The sequence below is a fragment of the Ornithodoros turicata genome, chromosome 1, assembly GCF_037126465.1.
Source record: "Ornithodoros turicata isolate Travis chromosome 1, ASM3712646v1, whole genome shotgun sequence".
NCBI lineage: Eukaryota > Metazoa > Arthropoda > Arachnida > Ixodida > Argasidae > Ornithodoros > Ornithodoros turicata.
Genome location: NC_088201.1, coordinates 24,519,429 through 24,536,966, shown reverse-complemented (window position 1 = coordinate 24,536,966; position 17,538 = coordinate 24,519,429). Strand labels below are relative to the sequence as shown.

At 45.4% G+C, this 17,538-nt stretch overlaps 1 protein-coding gene across 1 annotated transcript in view; it reads right to left on the bottom strand.

Annotated features, from left to right (window-relative positions):
• The window catches only part of LOC135377679 (fibroblast growth factor 17-like), a 47,256-nt gene extending 30,522 nt beyond the window's left edge, over positions 1–16,734 (bottom strand). The window contains exon 1 of the mRNA XM_064610271.1: positions 16,493–16,734. Coding sequence (XP_064466341.1) covers positions 16,493–16,506 — 14 coding nt within the window. The 5' untranslated portion in view covers positions 16,507–16,734. The remainder of the gene's footprint in view (positions 1–16,492) is intronic.
• Positions 16,735–17,538: the final 804 nt, after the last annotated feature.

The following is a 17,538-nucleotide window of genomic DNA, read 5'->3' as shown; positions in this document are numbered from 1 at the left end:
GCATGCTAGCACTTCTTGCTGACCTCCTCCTCGCAGAGATAGACACTCAGGCAAAATTTTAAGGATGGTACATATCACGAGGTACATTCGGCACTGTTCTATAGTTTATGCCTGTCGACCTCACATGTTCGAAGCACGTCACATGTTGATGGTGAGAGCTGTTTCGAATGTGCACCAATAATGACGACCTCGAGGTGTAAATTGCTGCTATGACTGTGTAATGCAACAAAAATGTCCCTCAACCTTGCATTTGAACAAAAGGAACTTCCGGCCGTCATCTACCAACACGTTTTCCGAAGGATCGGTGCTGGCGATGAGGCTGGCTCATAAAAACTCAAAGGAGACCCAAGACATCTTTATTGGCTTGTAGTGCTCTGCCTGGTGGAGGGGTACCCGTCCTTGAACTGTCGGCCACAAGAATTTATAGGTATCCGTAGCAGCATTCAGGTAGTTCGGGGCTCCCCTCCCAACCTGCGTCAATAGACAGCGGGCCGCAGGCAGTTCGCCGCGGTAGACATTGTTCCGACTCCCTGTCGTTGGTTAGTTAACCGTTGACGTGTGATGCGGGACATTGTGCGTAGACGCTCTTGTCAACAAATCGTTAAGAGGAGCAGAGCATAATATTCTGTGAGCCGATGGATATGGTGGCCACAGATACGGTTGCGTTACGTCAGTGATGGAGGCTCGATAACTCCGAATTGTATGCCGCACGCTGACGATGTGGAGAAAAGGGAAGTTTTTGTGTGTGGTTTTTATTTTAGTTCCAAGAATCCGATCCGGCTTCATGGTAAGATTTAGATTTTTGTTGCTAATTTTCGACATGTTGGAACTGCTTGTGTTCAGAGATGAAGTGCTACAGAACAATAGGGAGTGCTCTTGTACAATGTTCGTGGTCTTGTCTAACTAGTGCTGTATGCTTGTTAATGTTTCTGTGGCTGTGTTGTGCGCCCGTCAACTTTCATATACCATTGTCATATATCATGGTACTTTACTCAATACTCAAACTCTCTATTACTTTAGTACAATACTCAAACTTCTTTGCAGCCATAAGCTTGAAAATTTCCCACGTCTGACAAAAGTTATCGCAAAACTGGAATGCAAGTGCAAGCTTAGCTAGTGGTTCTGCTTCATACTCTTTACTATATGAAATACTTCAATGAAAATATATTGAGTTGAGTTGTGCATCGAAGGGTTACGCGAGTGTCTTTAATGTATAAGAAACTGCCTATCTCTATAAACACTAGCAGCTTCGTCGTTGTAATCTGGCTCAACGTTCAACACGATAGTTTTTCCTTGGATACATTCCCAGGTATCTAATATTATCCCCTAAAACTATGGCATTTGTTCTGTAGCGGCCTTCACTTCCTGGGAAGCATTTGTAGGGAGAAGGGAGCAAAGTTTTAGTCACAAAGCGCAATGGAGCCTAGTTGCTTTGAATCCGAAGTTCGTTCATTTACGGTTTTTTCATCAGAGCTAAGAATATAAATACACAACTAAGTACAACTTTAACTGGACCCAATATGTTTGGAAATTTGTTCAGGCTGATCTCTATCAAATCTCTCTCTCTTCCTTTAAGGCCTTGATCTTGTTTGTGTCTCATTTGTCCTGTTGTCCAGGTTTCTTTATTTGGCTTTTTTTTTAAGATTCGCTGCTATGTGCGTGCGTGCGTGTCTGTGTCTGTGTGCGCGTGTGTTTCCTTTGTAGTCGCTGTATTTCCCCAGTCTCTAGTGTTGGAGTAGCCAGACCCGACCGCCGGGGCTAACATCCCTATATTTTTCGTTGTCCTTCTAATCTAATCTGAACTGGTCACATAGAATGCGTGCAAGGTGAATAAATGATAATGTACTATAATATCAAAAATACTTCCATAAAAAGTCGTAACTTGTGTCCGTTGCGTGTTGGCCCAGCGCATCTGTAGGCTGAGTGAATACAAAATGGGGATTTCGAAAGAACAACACCAGTTTTGTGTTCTGCATTTACTCCTTTCGTTGAAAGCGCAACATGTCGTTCTTGATTCTTATTTAAGTGTTTATTTTGGGGGAACGGGATTCATTGGGGAAATCTTGGGTCGCTGACACCTGTAAGTCACTCGCGAACTTCTCCATCACAGTGTGGCTCATTGACACGGGACCTGAACGTTCAAAGCATGTGTAGAAAAAGAGGTTCTGTTGCAAAGCGCTAGACAAAACGCACAAAGCCTGTATTTTGTAGGAGTTTAGCTTCGTTAAATGCATCGCTTGCACTGCCGACGTGCACTTCTTTTCTTTTTTTTCTTCTTTTTTCGTTGAGAATTGTACTAACTGTACTAACAGAACTAAGACTGTACTCATCTAATCCAGCCGACATGTATTATCTCAAGTAAAAGTGAGAGCACATAAAGTCGTTCACGAACGACAAAGAATGATGAAAGAAACGACGGTGAAGGGTAATGTAAACAGAAACGTAAGCAAACGGTGTCTCTAATGTCTATCTTCTTTTTACGTTAACCCTCGGAAACAAGTCGACGGCTGAACTTTGGATGCAGTGGCCTAGACGTACACGTGGGTACACACCGTTAACAATATAGATAAAAATAATATTCCGCAACACCTTCCCAGGCGAAACGAATTTACGCCCGGAAGTGCTTGGCAGCTGGCAGACACTATCGTCTGGGACGGTAGCATTGAGAAAGAAGAAGAAGAAGAAGAAGAAAAAAAAAAGAAACTTACGAACACGGGCCGTATACTCAACCCCAACGTTTGTCCAGGTTGTGTTCTCTATACGCACATGCGTAGCAGGTTACCGCTCCTGCGAGGTTCGCTGCTACCTAGAAATGCCGCCCTAGGAAAGGAAGGGCGACTACGTGCTACCTTCGGGCCCTAATATGATTTGTAAAGGATTGCAGTCAAACAATGGCAGTGCAGTGGCCGCGGTGGAATGTCTGCAGTCTAGACAGTAATATATCACCCGGGTTAACATTGTTTATGTAACACTGTTTATACAAGAAGTAACTTGACATTTTCAGGCGCACATGTATGCGGACAAGACACGTAGTCCCGCAGAACCGCAAGCAGAACTTGTAGATTTGGCTCATATTTCCCTCACGTTGGCTTTTGCATGTCGCGAGCATGTCGCGGTTTGAGTAGAACACACTGTTGTGCCGCAACGCTTTTCGTGCGTGTGTAAGAACAAATAAATCGCGTAACTATGCACATGTAACTAATTTTCACGCGCAAAAACAAAGCAGAGGCATTATTATCCTGGACATTTGCACCGTTAAATTTAAATTTAATAGAGATTGAGAAAGAAAATTGACGTAACAACACACGCCATTGAAATGGCCGTGAACGTATCACATGCAATTTATTTGACGACGACTGTCTTCTCATAGGGTCATGTTACCGCTGATTAGGGTACTGCGCTGATTAGGCTTCGCTGAGAGGACAGTATGGGAGTTTTAGGAAAACGTAGAAGCTTTACGATAACGTTTCCGAAAACATGGTAATCAACCGCCTGATTCCTTTCGATTCAGTGTATTTGTTGTTGTTGTTCCTTTGGAGTGGCTGACATCACGTTGCTGCTTTCTCATTGACTGGGAGCGATGCGGAGTAGGAATAGAAGGGATTTCCTAAATAATGGTGGTGGTGGTGAAGAAAGGGCTCGCCGTTGTCGGCCTCACAGAGGCGGGCTACGTCACGACTGACGCCCTGGGGAATGTGCGTCCTGGGCCGACTTCTAAGGGCACTGTGCCGACATATGTCTGAAAGCGTCTTAGGAAAACACAGGAAAAACCCCAGACAGCACAGCCGGCACCGGGATTCGAACCCGGATACCTAATAATGGTGTCGTGACGTTATACGCGTAATGTTTCTCTGCCTATAGTATGGCGACATGTTGCACGTGTCGCAGGGTAGGACTGCGGATAATTTGGACCACCTGGGGTTCTTTTGACGTGCGCCGGAAGCAGTGTTTACCTCCCCCACATTGCTGCCCTCCTCGGCCGGGTTTGAACCCTACGCTTTCCTAAAACTCCCTGTTGATATGCTCAGAGCTAATGGTGCTTTCGTGAGACGTGTGTTTAACACGACAAGGTACAAGCCCCATATTAGTTTACCAAGCTCGTTGTCATGTAATATTACGAGAGCTATATGCGGAGCGGACATTGTTACACGATTATGATTTTCCTGTGGCGGATTCTTGACACACGTCGGATATCTAGCCACCGGCACAGCTCTCCACCCAAAACCCTGAACATGGCGAAGCTCTACTATATTCGTAGCGCGTTGTTGAGTGTGATATTGCACACTGGCGTTTGAAACCTGCTCGTTTATCGCAGGGCTTTATGTCACTTCCTTTGGTCTGAACACAGCTCGGATGAAATTCTGCACCGGGAAAAATCAGTGAGGTCACATGTTTTCACTACGCATACCCGGGGCAGGATGATACTTTTGTTCGTCAACCCCATATTTGTCGGCCACAATCAGTGCATCAGTTGGTTCACATAACGCAGAGAGAAGGGCAAACTGCAGTACAGCGTTTCACTAACGTACCTTCACTTCCAAAGGCTGCGCTCAACGTAGGTGTCGAAGGGGTTGTCGGGACAGAAGCACGGTTCCCTTGGAAACAGAAGCATCTTCCCATTCAACACATTCTGCCCATCGGTGTCTTTTACTGCGTTACACAAGGATAGCTAAAGAAAGCAACTACACAATTGTAGCCACTTCTGATATATACGGCGTGCGAAGTTCGCACGTATATCGTATACCGGTTTCCAACCTCCGTGAATTTAATGAGCCCAATAGCCTCCAATAGTGAACAGAAAGTGGCCAAATAAAGTCGCCTTCATAAAATGTCACTTTGCGAGTACACAACGGATAAAAAAGGGTTAAAAATTGGGCTGTTCGGTTTTCTAGAATCATGATTAAAAGCGTTAAAACCCCGGTGCCGGGGAGCTCTCCCCGGCATTGGGATTTTAACGCTTTTAATCATGATTCTAGAAAACCGAACAGCCCAGTCTTTAACCCATTTTGACAGTGCAATGTGTCTGTGTCTTGTCTTTTTTTTTTAGCTCCCCGGCACTGGGGTTTTAACGCTTTTAATCATGATTCACAACGGATAAGTCGTCGTGGACTTCCCGAGCGTTTGGTTTTAGTCGTTCCAATTCGAATACTCGTCATGTAGGGTTTCTCGTACGACTAGTGTACGATGTTTGTCAACAAAACTTCACTGCAAGAGCTTGCCAATCGAAATACTAATTAAGGCTGCCAGACGAGTCTCCTTTCGAGATTGTTTCGCATACTGAAACGTCCATACAACTAATTACTCACTGACAAAGATCAATGATTTAGTGCCCCTAAAAAATCAGCTGAGCAAATATTCACGGAGCAGTGTGTTTACTTCGTGTGGACGATGCCCGCTTCCGAGACGTGCAGCTCTTCGAGAGTGCGCTACGTGTTTTGAGTCTCTCTCTCTCTCTCTGTCTCTCTCTCTCTCTCTCTCTGTCGTTCACAGTCAGCAGCAAACAGTATACGGACGACGTACGCTACCAAACAAACGTCTTGTTGCCGGGCGTTCCACGCAATCTCTCACTCAAAACTTGGAATCTCTCGTTTTCCATCAAGTGTGCTTCGTGCTTTTATCTCTCAACGTGCTCGAGCAAGATAAGAAACAAATGTTTCGAATTCTGATCGCGAGGGTGCCTGAAAGCGAGTACACACTATACCCTTCACTTATCTATGTGCGGTGCTAAACAGCTCGTATTAAGCGGCACTGTGACTGAGATAGGGACAGTCGCGCTAATCTCGATCGTCGTAAGATGGACGTCTTCTTGAGGGGAAATAGTCCAGCTGCTCGAGAAGAAGGTACATGCATTGCAAAACATTTCATGATCCAGAGCTATACGGGGTATTCGTCGGAATACTATTCAACAGATGAACGCGTGAACTTGACATCATAACAGGTTGTTCAGAGCAACGCAAGTTCTATGTCTTTCAGAAAATGCTTAGTTGTTTTTGTTCACCTACGGTCACTATTTCTCCCGACCCATGTAACTCATGTAACCGTGTAACTCAGATTGCCCTCTCGAGTGGCCCATCCTAAACTGTGGCTGGTGGGCGATCGAAGGAGCGATCGACTCGAATAGAGATGGAATATTTCGAAACAGTCAGAGTACTGAAAACATAAAGAAGTACTGATCCGAATGTACTGAAATGTCACGAAGTACTTGGGGGTGGAGGTTAAAGCCAAGTCATCAGTCCGACTGTTGAATTGGAAGCCTCCTTGGGTTATCTCTTGTGCGGTGGCATATTCAGCGACATCACGGTGTCAAAGAAACAATTGCCTTGAGCAATGAAATTAACTCCCTCACAGCCCCCTTTAAATAACGCACTGATCTTTTGCTTCTCTGCTGTACAGATTAATAGTATTTTGTCCGCACAGATAATTTTCAAAGTGCCCACACCGGTCTCGGGAGGATGAAGTGTCCAGCCTGGCTCCGTATGTTCCGCAGACGCACCGGAGAAACGGAGCCAACTGGCTGACCCAGCGTCCTTCCGTCGATTAATGTGGCTGAGGATTGCAAGAGCGCAGTGACACGCGCAACCTTTTCTGCCGCTTGTGCTGCTCAAACAGAAGGCACACCCGTGTTGACTTTGACGTCGCTTCACCTTTGTCGTCCTACCTTGACGGAAGTCGCTCTGTTCTCTTTCACTTCATTTTATTTTCACTGTTCCGCAGATTTATTGTCACGCGTAAATACCGAACTGCAAGCTACCACAAGGATTGAATTGTGTGCACTGATTTATTACGGCCTTAATTCTCCGCGACATCTGTGAATGGTTGTCCACTGGAAGCTGTGGCTAGCGAACTCGCAGTGTCTTTAATATCACAGGAGGTCATACGAGCAGATAGCGAGCGTTACAATCAAAATGCAACAATCCTGGAAACAGAATAAACGTGGTGCATTTAGTGGTTTTGACTACCACACAGTTACGTGCCGGTGGTACCTCAGCATACGTCTGCGAACTTACTTCATTGCAAATTTACTTCCAGTCTAGACTGCTCAAATTTCCGGAGATGTTTAAGATGCTCTTTACTAGGCACGAAGATAAACAGCAACGTCGTCAATGTAAGCTTCTGCGTAACCGCCGTACGCCCTCAGTCCTCATTCATGAATCTCTGAGAAGTTGCAGCTGCACTCAGCAGTCCGAAAAGCATAAACTTCCACGCGTATAAAGCCCTTGGTGCTATGAACGCTGTGAAACCTCTCTAATACAAACTCTGGCGGGACCAGTGTTCCCTTCCACTGAAGGAAAGAGTCCGTACAACGAGAGCTGTCCTTAACGGGATGTATTAATGTATGATTATTCTTATTATTATTCCCGGATACCAGTCGAGCTTCGCATCCGATAAAAAAATATGTGCGAAACACTATTCTTTTATACAAGCAAGAAAAGAAAGGAAGGACAGAACGCTTTCCAACCACTTCTGGCTCTATCGGACGGCGCGCGTCGGCATGGGACTCCATATTTCATTGCCGCCCGGAATCCCGAAGGGATGCCCCCTCCATTCGCGGCAAAGTGTTCTACGGAGAAACGCGCCTTGTTCACGAAGATTCTCGGGCGGGCTCAAAGCCACAAAGCTCCTGAATAGGTCGTTCACAAACTTGGAAGCGATCAAAGGCTGCTGGACGGGAGAATTTCGGAAATAGTAAGGGAGGGGAAACTCTCTCATTGTTTCCAGGAGCGACCAGCAAGAGGGCCGCGAGCAAGTCCATTAAGTACTACTCCTAAGGTCGAGGCTCTCGACCAGCAGATAAGCGCCAAGGAACGTAGAGTAGCCAGCCGGCTGTTCCTCGCTGTAGCTTCTTTTTGTGCTTGCTTCGCAGGAGCATCTCATTTGGTGGCATCCACGTTGAGCCATGCAAGAAGCAACAAAACGACACATACTGTAACGTCCCGCAAATGCCTTTGTTGGGGGGGACCACCTCGGGGCTCGCCACCGTTTTGTGGACGGCTGTCGTCATGTCGGCACACAATTGAAGAAAGGAGTAGAGTATGCTCATGTCTTCATTGCTTTCGCTTGCGAGGACAGGAGTTGTGCACAGTCGGAAGCGACAGGGAGCACAAGAATAGAATGATAAAGATACAAGATGGCTGTCGGCGGTGCTGTCCCCTAAGCCGTCGTTTATCGCCGAGTTTGGCAAAGAGGGATTTGCTTAGGGTCAAGCAGCACACTGATTGCAATGATACGCTGACAGGTGTTTATCAATTACAAGAAATTCGAGTCTGTATTTTTATTGTTCGTTTTGTTTTTCTTGCAAATGAATCAGCGGCATTACCAATCGCTGTGCTTTCTTCGTGCCACCGGCCTCTCAATCAGCCTCTAAGGCCCCTTTTATGCGTGTGTAGTTTTTCTTATTTTCTTTTTCTTAAAGGAATTGCAAGTCGGCCTACGTCTGACTAACCTTTCCTTTCACTTTCTTTTTGCAATAAACATATCCCCCCCCCCCCTGTGCGACACGTGTAAGAAAAGCACTACATCGATAGCATGTTGTCGTTGTACTTTGAAGAACTCATAATGATAACACACTCATGCAAAAAAGAGATCAGTATTGACAACGTCTGCGCACATTATCTGCCCACGGGAACCTCGCATCGAAACTGTAGCGCTCAATCTCATTGAAGAAGCGATGCTCATCCATCGCCCACGTTCTTCCAGAAGCTGTATTTACATTGCGTAGAAGCGACAGATTCCTTACCTGCCTTTCGCCTTAGTCACTGTAACGGAACACTAATGGTGATGGTATTCAAAATAGTGACGCTCGCGAGTCACGTTCCTCAAGCACCTTGGTTTTTGCATCTGCAATCTGCCAGACGCCATTATAGAATGCTTACTGTCGATTGAGCTGTGCTTGCTCAGTGGCTACGGAAGAAGAAATGCGAAGGCTCCAGCGCGCCAGCTAGATGCCGTGTATCAGGTTACCGGCAGAAAGGAGACACGCCATGGAGTTCGAGCATACCTTCCTCGGCTGCGTGCTGCAGACTTTTGAGATGCAATCCAGGTGGTAGTCCCTCCGACCCGATTGCCCACACAACCCTGTTCATGTGAGAAGGCGAATTTTTCTCAGGGACACCTTTCGCATAGAATACGGGGTTGCATTTACGGGCAGCAGCACCCTGTATAGCGGAGCTTGAAACTCTGATCCCGGCTTAGTTCGGAGTGCTCCACAGATTTCCGCGCGTCACTAAATCATGAACGTCGTATAAAGATTGCTGGCAAGACTGCAGATGGGAATGATTGGAAACTCTGCGCAAATTTCGTTCGACATCCAAAGTTCAATCATAAGAAGGTGTGTGAGATGTAATATGAGAGAGCTGTCCCTGGGGGGCTCTGAGAGCAATTTTAACAATCGCTTTGTCTACATTGTATTTCTCTAACTACTGAGGCTTTTTGGCCAAGAAGCATTTGTTTTTGACACACCTCTGTCTGCAGTATATATAGCAATACACTGCCCCACGGATCTCTAACAAAAACCTATAAGAAACGCCGCCCCGTACTCTTCAAGTCAGTAGTAGATTTAAAAAAAACTGCAATAAAAACTGCAATCATCATCATCATAAAAAAAGAAAAAAAATTAGACCGTTGGCCAGGATTGCTTGCGAGCCCACACGGACAGCACACCAATTCCTATAGGCCTATTACGGGTCTAGGTTTTACGTTCTTTTAACACGATATATGAACACGCGGAAACTGCACTTGCATGGCAGTCGGCACAGGTTTCTACGTACGAAAGTGCAAACGAATGTATTTTTTTTGTGTAAACGACGTAAACAACCAGAATTAGCGGAGGCAGGCCACGGATATGGCCGACACAAACTGGAACGCCCAGAAATTAACGAATTCAAACAACTCAGGGAAAAGAGGTGCTGACGCCAGGCATCGAACCTGGATCTTATGATTTCCGGTCAGAAGAAGAAGAAATCAGAAGACCCAGGTTCGATTCCTGGCGTCAGCACTTCTGCCCTGAGTTACTTGAATTCAGTATTTTTTTATGTTTCTGATATATGGTTTCGACATTAAACTTTTGCTGGATTGAGTCTTGTGTTGAACATATGATATAAGGTAGCGCTGCATGGACATCGACACAGAGCACTTGTTGAAAGCGCCTTCCCGCCAAGTCTGCGTCGATGTCCAAGCAGCGCTACCTTATGTTCAGCAATGCACCAACTAGCCCAACAACGTCTCTTCAGTCTTCCGTTGGTGTCGTCCTTCTGTTTGTGCCCAGACTCAGGCTTTCCAGTATGGCATTTCTACCGTCTTTTTCGCTTTTTGTCTGTCTTTATGGTAGTGAATTATACAGAGGGCAAAAAGCAGTGAAGCGATGAAATATCGTACGAGGCCAAATATGCGTGGAACAATAGGAGGACAAAGGAACAAAAAGAAAAGAAAAGGAAAAAAAAAAACAATCGTTCGCCACAAACAACAAGGGATCCCGTTCGTTGGCAGGATCCTTTGCGACAGAATTCGGCATCACGAGAAGCGATGGAGTCTCGCCTGCTCAAGTGTTTACCGGTGAATTTCGTAGAATGGTACTCTTCAAGACGCCGTCAAGGCCGACGGGGCTGGAGCGTCAGCACGTGTGGGATGGGGTCGCGGTGAGGAGAACCACTCACAGGAGTCTTGATTCATATGCACCATCACGATGCCATAGCAGATCTTGCACTTAACTTTTCAATAGCCTTCGATCAACCTTGTGGAAGGACATTTACCTCTTCCCTTCACTTCCGCAGTGGAGAAACGACAGTATTCAAATGGACCACGCTCTATAGTGGGACGTCTTGGTCACGTACTTGGACGAAAGTTCGTAAATAATTGGTTCAAGGAGAAAGAGAATACAATGTCGACAATGTGAACAACTGAGGCTAATATATTCAGACGCCTCTGATCGGTTCCTGTTTGCTCATTTTCTTTGATGGTGCTGCGTGACTAGGTGACGTCATATAAGCGTCGTTCGCCTTGCACAAATCAATTAGTGCACTAATCTAGCAGGTTTCTCTGCGGTCAGTTGTGTAGGAAAAATGTGTGAATCGTGTGCGTGTTTCATATTGATCATACTTCACGGGTGCAGTCGTTTTGTTTACCCTCCTTCTTGATTATCGTGTTTTTACTTGGGACGGAAGCATCGAGATTTGCCCACGCATGCAGTGCAACGCCCTACACTCTTAAAAAAAAAAGGGTGTACTTTAACTCCTTTCCTTGCCACATATATAACACCCTTTTGGAGAGTACAATTACGCTCAAAAGGGTGTCTCCTCACTCCCTCAAGGGAGTAGCATAACACCTTCTCCCTGCCGGGGAGTAATATTACTCTCCAGTAGGGAGAAAGGTGTTATGCTACTCCCTTGAGGGAGTTAGGAGACATCCTTTTGAGCGTAATTGTACTCTCCAAAAGGGTGTTATATATGTGGCAAAAAAGGAGTTAAAGTGCACCCTTTTTTTAAGAGTGTAGAAGACGCCTTGGCATTGTGTATGCGAACATAAACATCCTTAGCAAAGGGTTTTGCCCTGCTGTGTGCACTATACGCATAACATAGTTGTGCTTCTCTCGAAGCGTAGAGAACTGCCTGCGAAGATGACGACTCTATACACTCTGATTAAATGCAGGGGTGAAAGGTAGCATCCATGCGGGAAAATCCTGTTTTTACCGGACAATAACTTACTTAACTGTCTGTATTTATAGTTTCATTCCGCTTACGTGACGCAAACGATGTTGACCACGTCGAATGCGCTAGCAATTTTTTATCTTTTTTAAGAACAACATACATTTCAGGGTTCATAATGAGGAATCCGTTGGCAAAAAACAAACTAGTACAACCATTGATATCGTGCAACGAACGCCAAGAAAAGAAAACACTAGGGTGTACAACTGGGGTCGTTACAAGAGGCTGTGTTCTGGCTGAACTCAATGTTTTGGCTTGCGCGAATATGAGTATTCAACCCCGCACGAGATTGTCTAAATTATTTCGCTGATGTTGATGTTGACGAAATGAATAATAGGGAGCGTAGTACAAGTTACTCGAATAAATTGGCCTATTTCGTGAAACTGCATTGACATAACGCAGGAGAAGTCTACACAGGAATTCCACACAACGGCGTCGTTCCGGACTTCAGAAGGCTTGGTAAGGTTACCAAAGTGAATGCGTGAAAGATATTTTCGCGGCATATGGAAGGGTACCAGATACAACCGGTTGTAGGCAGGGTGCAGGCAAGACAACTGCTGCTGCAGCTGTCGTTTCGTTCGACATTTCGAAGACATTTGTTTTGAAAGTGATTTCAAAGTCTATGTCAAAGACATTTTCGACACTCAATAATAATGATAGCAATTAATGCACAACTACGAGGTTCTGTACTGTTACGTTTGTATGGTAACGGCGAAGTGAAAGAAGTGAACTAAATCAAGTTTTGTTCATGTGCGACTGATCATCCAACACATGGTGTGATACTGTCATAATATTTGTTTCGCTTCGTTGAAGTAAGCTCTTTTCTGGGGCAATGCGATATATACGGATACAATATATCGAAGGCTCGTGCGTCCTTGGAATATGAGCTTTAAATACTTTTCCTCCTCTGTTTTACGCTGAGGGCAGAATGTACAGTTCACACACCTTGACGTCAATCACTTCATCGTGAGGATTAAAGTACACAATGAAAGCCTCGATAAATGGCCTTACTCCTGTCCAGGTAGATCGAGGTGCACTCTTGAGTCTAACAACACGTGTATCACAGCCCAGAATAACCAGTATTTGTTCTGGTGGGCGTCCGAATGTACTAGTATTGACGCACAGTGCAACTAGACGGCAGGGTTGATCCGTTAATCGGCCAGCCCTTATCTGATGCTGGACGGCGTTCAAGGACAAAAAAGAGATGCTAACATGAAGAGTGTTAAAGATTAAAGTCACCTTTGCTCATCAAAGAATATTGCGTCATACACTTCAGAAAGAATTCAGGTTAAATGGAACTGATCGACAGGAATTAATAACGCTTCGTAAACGTCACTATTAGCAGCAGAAAAGTACTGCGTATGATTGCTCACTCGCAACGTACCGTATTCATTTATACGACACTCACGAACGACACGCGAGCCAGAAACATCGAGCCGTAAAATCAGTCACTCCACGCCTCCTGATCACGGTCCCGAAGAAAGCGAAGACAGAAAGAGAACCATTCACCGTGTGGTCCACCCATCACTTTCCTATGCCAAGTCCTCGGTACCGCCGCCTACTTAAAAGTCCTCATGAAGCGTGAGCTCGGACGAAGTGATATGGTACACCAAGTGATGGAGCTTGCCGACGGGGCGGTGATACCCGCTAGAATGCTTGTCACTGAGCATGCCATGATAGAACATAACCAAATAAAGAAGAAGAAGGAAAAAAAGGGAAATTCACGGAATAGCGAAGGGAATTATGAACGCCAAACAAATAAGCCATTCTTGAGTAATTACTTCTGATGATGTGCATTTTGTCACACAAAGAAGGCTTCGATCATCCAGAAACACCATTCTTACTCACGTCGCTCGAAATTGTATGATGCCACTTTCTGTGTGTGCCGACAAGAGGGCTTGACATCAACGATTGTGGTTCTTGGTGCAATTTTTCATTCATAGGAAATTCCGATTTCAACAGGACACATGGCAAGGTGCAAACCGTGTGACAATCTGTCCGTCGTATTGAACGAATTAACGGACCAGTTTTCCGGAACAACTCTATACTAATAAAAACCTAACTGTGGGCCCTCGGATACTAAAAACCGACGAGATAGTTAACCGCCAGTATTCTTCATACATTCCATTACACCAGTTTCTAAAGTTCGTTGTATACACTGGCGTATGTAACAAAACGTCAAAGCACGGACTCACGCTAGTGACTTGGAATTCCAGATTGCCTGCAAGGGACGTTGCCCTCCATGTTTACCAGAAGAACAGTTATCGCATTGTCCAACCTTATCCCTAGCGTACAACGCTCAACTAAAACGTTTCGCTAACAATTCGAACCCTGTGGGGACCATAGACAGTGTTCTCAAGGACGGAACGAAGACCCCCTGAAGCACACTCTTGGGAGCGGTGAAGTTTTGTGAGGTTTAATCTGTTAAGCACCGTACAAATTTAGGAAACGGTAATTTTCGAGATCCGGAGATTCCTTACGCTTATCCTCAGACAGAATGCAAGTACATGTCTGTTGTGTCCGCTCAGCCAGGCATCCCATTCCAGAATCCTTTATTGATAGCGATCATCATGGTGCTTCTTACACTGTTAGAAATATTTATACCTTTTAGGGTATAAATGGCTTGTCCCAGGGCGCATACCTTTTGAGGTATAAACGCTATACCTCCTTCGAGGTATAGTAACTTTATACCTGCATGAAGGTATATTATTTGCACCGAATGGTATAAACATATATCCCCTTGAAGGTATATTTTCAAACTCGGGGTGTAATCTTCGAAAAGTGGAATGTTCGATTTATTTCAGCACTAGATAAGAGTGGCACTTTCCTGATCCAGCTCGTAAATAAATTAGAACAAAATAATATTGAGCGACATGTGCTTTAATAACAACTACCGCAAGAAGGAAAAAGACGAAGACAATACCTGGACATGTACGCACACAAACGAACCCACAAACTCATATTCGCAGAGTAGAGGTGTAAAACGGCGAGGAGAGCTCGTGCAGATTACTCGCCACGCAAAAAGCAACGTGGGAGGATTTGGCGGAGAACAGATACTGGTATAATACGCCATGGCTTCGCAAAATATGGGGCGTCTTCGCCCGGCGCGCAACTGTATGAGTGAGGACGCGTAGATTTTGTTATTTCAGGAACAAATAGCGCGCTGCTATAAACCATTCCCCCTATTATTTACGATGCAACTGTATTACTGATTGTGTTTCCTAATTAAATTATTGCTTAGCTGAGATGGTATACTGTCTCCACCACAAATTAATCTGGTTACCACAGGTTCATATGTAAAGGTATACATAATACCGAAGGTACAAACGCAAGAGAGAAGTACCTTATTATACCCTCAACCCGCGTGGAAGGTATAGCCTCGACGATTTATACCTCCCACATGGTTTAAACGGGGTATAGACGTTGGTGATGAGGTATAAATATGGCAGTTTAGTCCTGGTTTATACCTTCGTTATACCCCTTCTATACCTTTTCTTCTAACAGTGTACACTCGCGCGATATCGGCTCTGCGCGACACCACAATGTCTAGTTAGATCTCGAGGAGTGCTGCAACATTGGTTGTATATATGTGTGTATAACCTCGCTTACGCATTTATTCTACGTGATGTATAAGGTCCAAATCTTGCACAGCAGCCGGGATATCAGTCAACAGATATTTGGTGTTGAAGAGTCGACCATCCAGAAATGATGTTTGTGTAAGAACCCGCGTTCCTGCTGGCGTCCAACTGCATCGTGTCTGTGCGCCACTTAGGGAACATCCAGGTGATACGACAGCATACAACGATTCAGGAGGGAGTTTCAAACCTGAGAGTCGTCGGCTAAATTGTTTGCGCTCAACTAAAATATTCCAACTCAGCTTTTACGACTTTTCGTTTGATAGCGTCCAATACATATGCATCCTCTTTTTCAAGTGTACAAAGCCGCCCTTCCTTGTATTACTGGTTGAACGTACGGGATCAGTAGTGTACTGCGATCGCGATGGAGTATGCATTTGTTGCACTGCAGAAGTCGCTTCTCACGTGTGTCTCGAACAATTAAATATTGAAGAATTGAGGAACAGCAGGGGTGACTTTGACTTTAAACCATGCTCTCCACGTCGCTACGTTCTGTTAGGTTACGTAACGGGAAACATAATGAAAAGGATCGCCTTGCTCTCAGGATCTTGAACCAAAGCCGCACGGACTAATATTTGGCCGACGCGTCGTACGGCATTTACAGAGTTGTTTATTCAGCACGTCTTCACATTTTGGCGACGGGATCCTTCTTGCATGTTTCGGTATGCAAGGTGTGTGATGTGTCAGAGATACGTCAAGCCAAGCTTTCATCACTCGCATACTAAAACGAATGCAGCGAAACAAAATATAATATTTGGACAGGCTCTCCTATGCGGTGCAAACCTGACGGAATTGTGTGGACATCAAGCGTTATTCAAACAAAGGGTTCTCCGCATACTGACCGTATTCGTTTAAAAAGTCCGCCGCCGGGTCGAGTTTCATTGCTTAAGGGATTTCGCAGCATGAGGTTTTCCATGGCTTCTGCTCCTTTTCTTTTCTTTCTTTTTATTTTTATTTTTGTTCACCGTCGCGTATCTTGGTTCGATGCAGAAGCAAAAACAAGGAAAATGCAAATGTGAACGTTTGCCATCTTTGTGTTCTGCTTTTGCACATCACCTTCAGGATGAAAGGACGCAGCAGCCTTTGCTCTCCCATGACGAGCATGCGCCAGTTCGCAGGTGTATCATGTAGCGCGCTGATGATGAAAAAACAACTTACTTGAATATAAGCATGTGGCGTTAGCGGAAAAACATCCCAGCTGATTTGTTTGCAGCAGATCACAAGGCAGACTGTTCGAATCCGGCTGGCCGCGCATGCTGCGTGCTTCTCAGCGCCGAATTGAGCATCCGCTGCACTCCCGAATCCTCACATCGAAAAGCAGCAATGCTCGCACGCGCAGCCAATATCCCAGACAAACATCCACTGAGTCCCGCTTTTTGCAGATCCGTTCTCCTACTGAGAGTGCTTTTGACGTCACCAATCGGCAAACCAATGGCGGCACATCACGTGACCTCAGCCTGGAGAGAAGTGCGAGGGTGCGCGCCGTAGGAAGCCCCGCTCACCTGAGCTATCCTAGCTATCGCGCTTCCCGGGAAATTTCAACTCTCCATTTCAGCTCGCTGGCTCACGCTTTTGTGGGGTGAATTTTCGAACGACATCGCTTTTTTTTTTTCCCTTTTCAGACGACGCTGTCGTGCGCATCTACAAATATCCCGGAGTTATTTGAATTACAAAAGAAATTCACTTTGTCACCCAGCAAAAATATCAGCATAGACAAAATTCGACCAGCTCGCGTGGCGTAGCGGATAGGTTGACCGCGTTCCACGCCGAGAGTGGGAGGTGACGCGGGTTCGAATTCCGCCACCGGCTGTGCTGTCTGAGGTTTTCCCTGGGTTTTCCGGCAGACTTTCCAGGCGAATAGTCGCATACTAACCCACCCTGTCCCCCACTCCTTCCCGCTGTCCTCTATCCATCTGTCCACGTCTGTACGTTGCTCATAGCCACAATTGCTTCGTGGAACACGGAATTAAAAAATATATACACAGGGTGTTTCACCTAACGTGAAAAAAGATCGTATTAAAAAATCTACTTGTCTCGACCCTATGGGGTCAACCCTATCTATCCCGGGGTAGATTTTGCCATGACTTCTGAGCACGTTTCTAAAATTTAGTTCGCGAGAAATTGAATTCCCGGAACTCCGAAATTTGCCAAGTCAAGCTCACGTTTTTCGTTTTTTATTTTATTTTCCAGAAACTGAAAGCGCA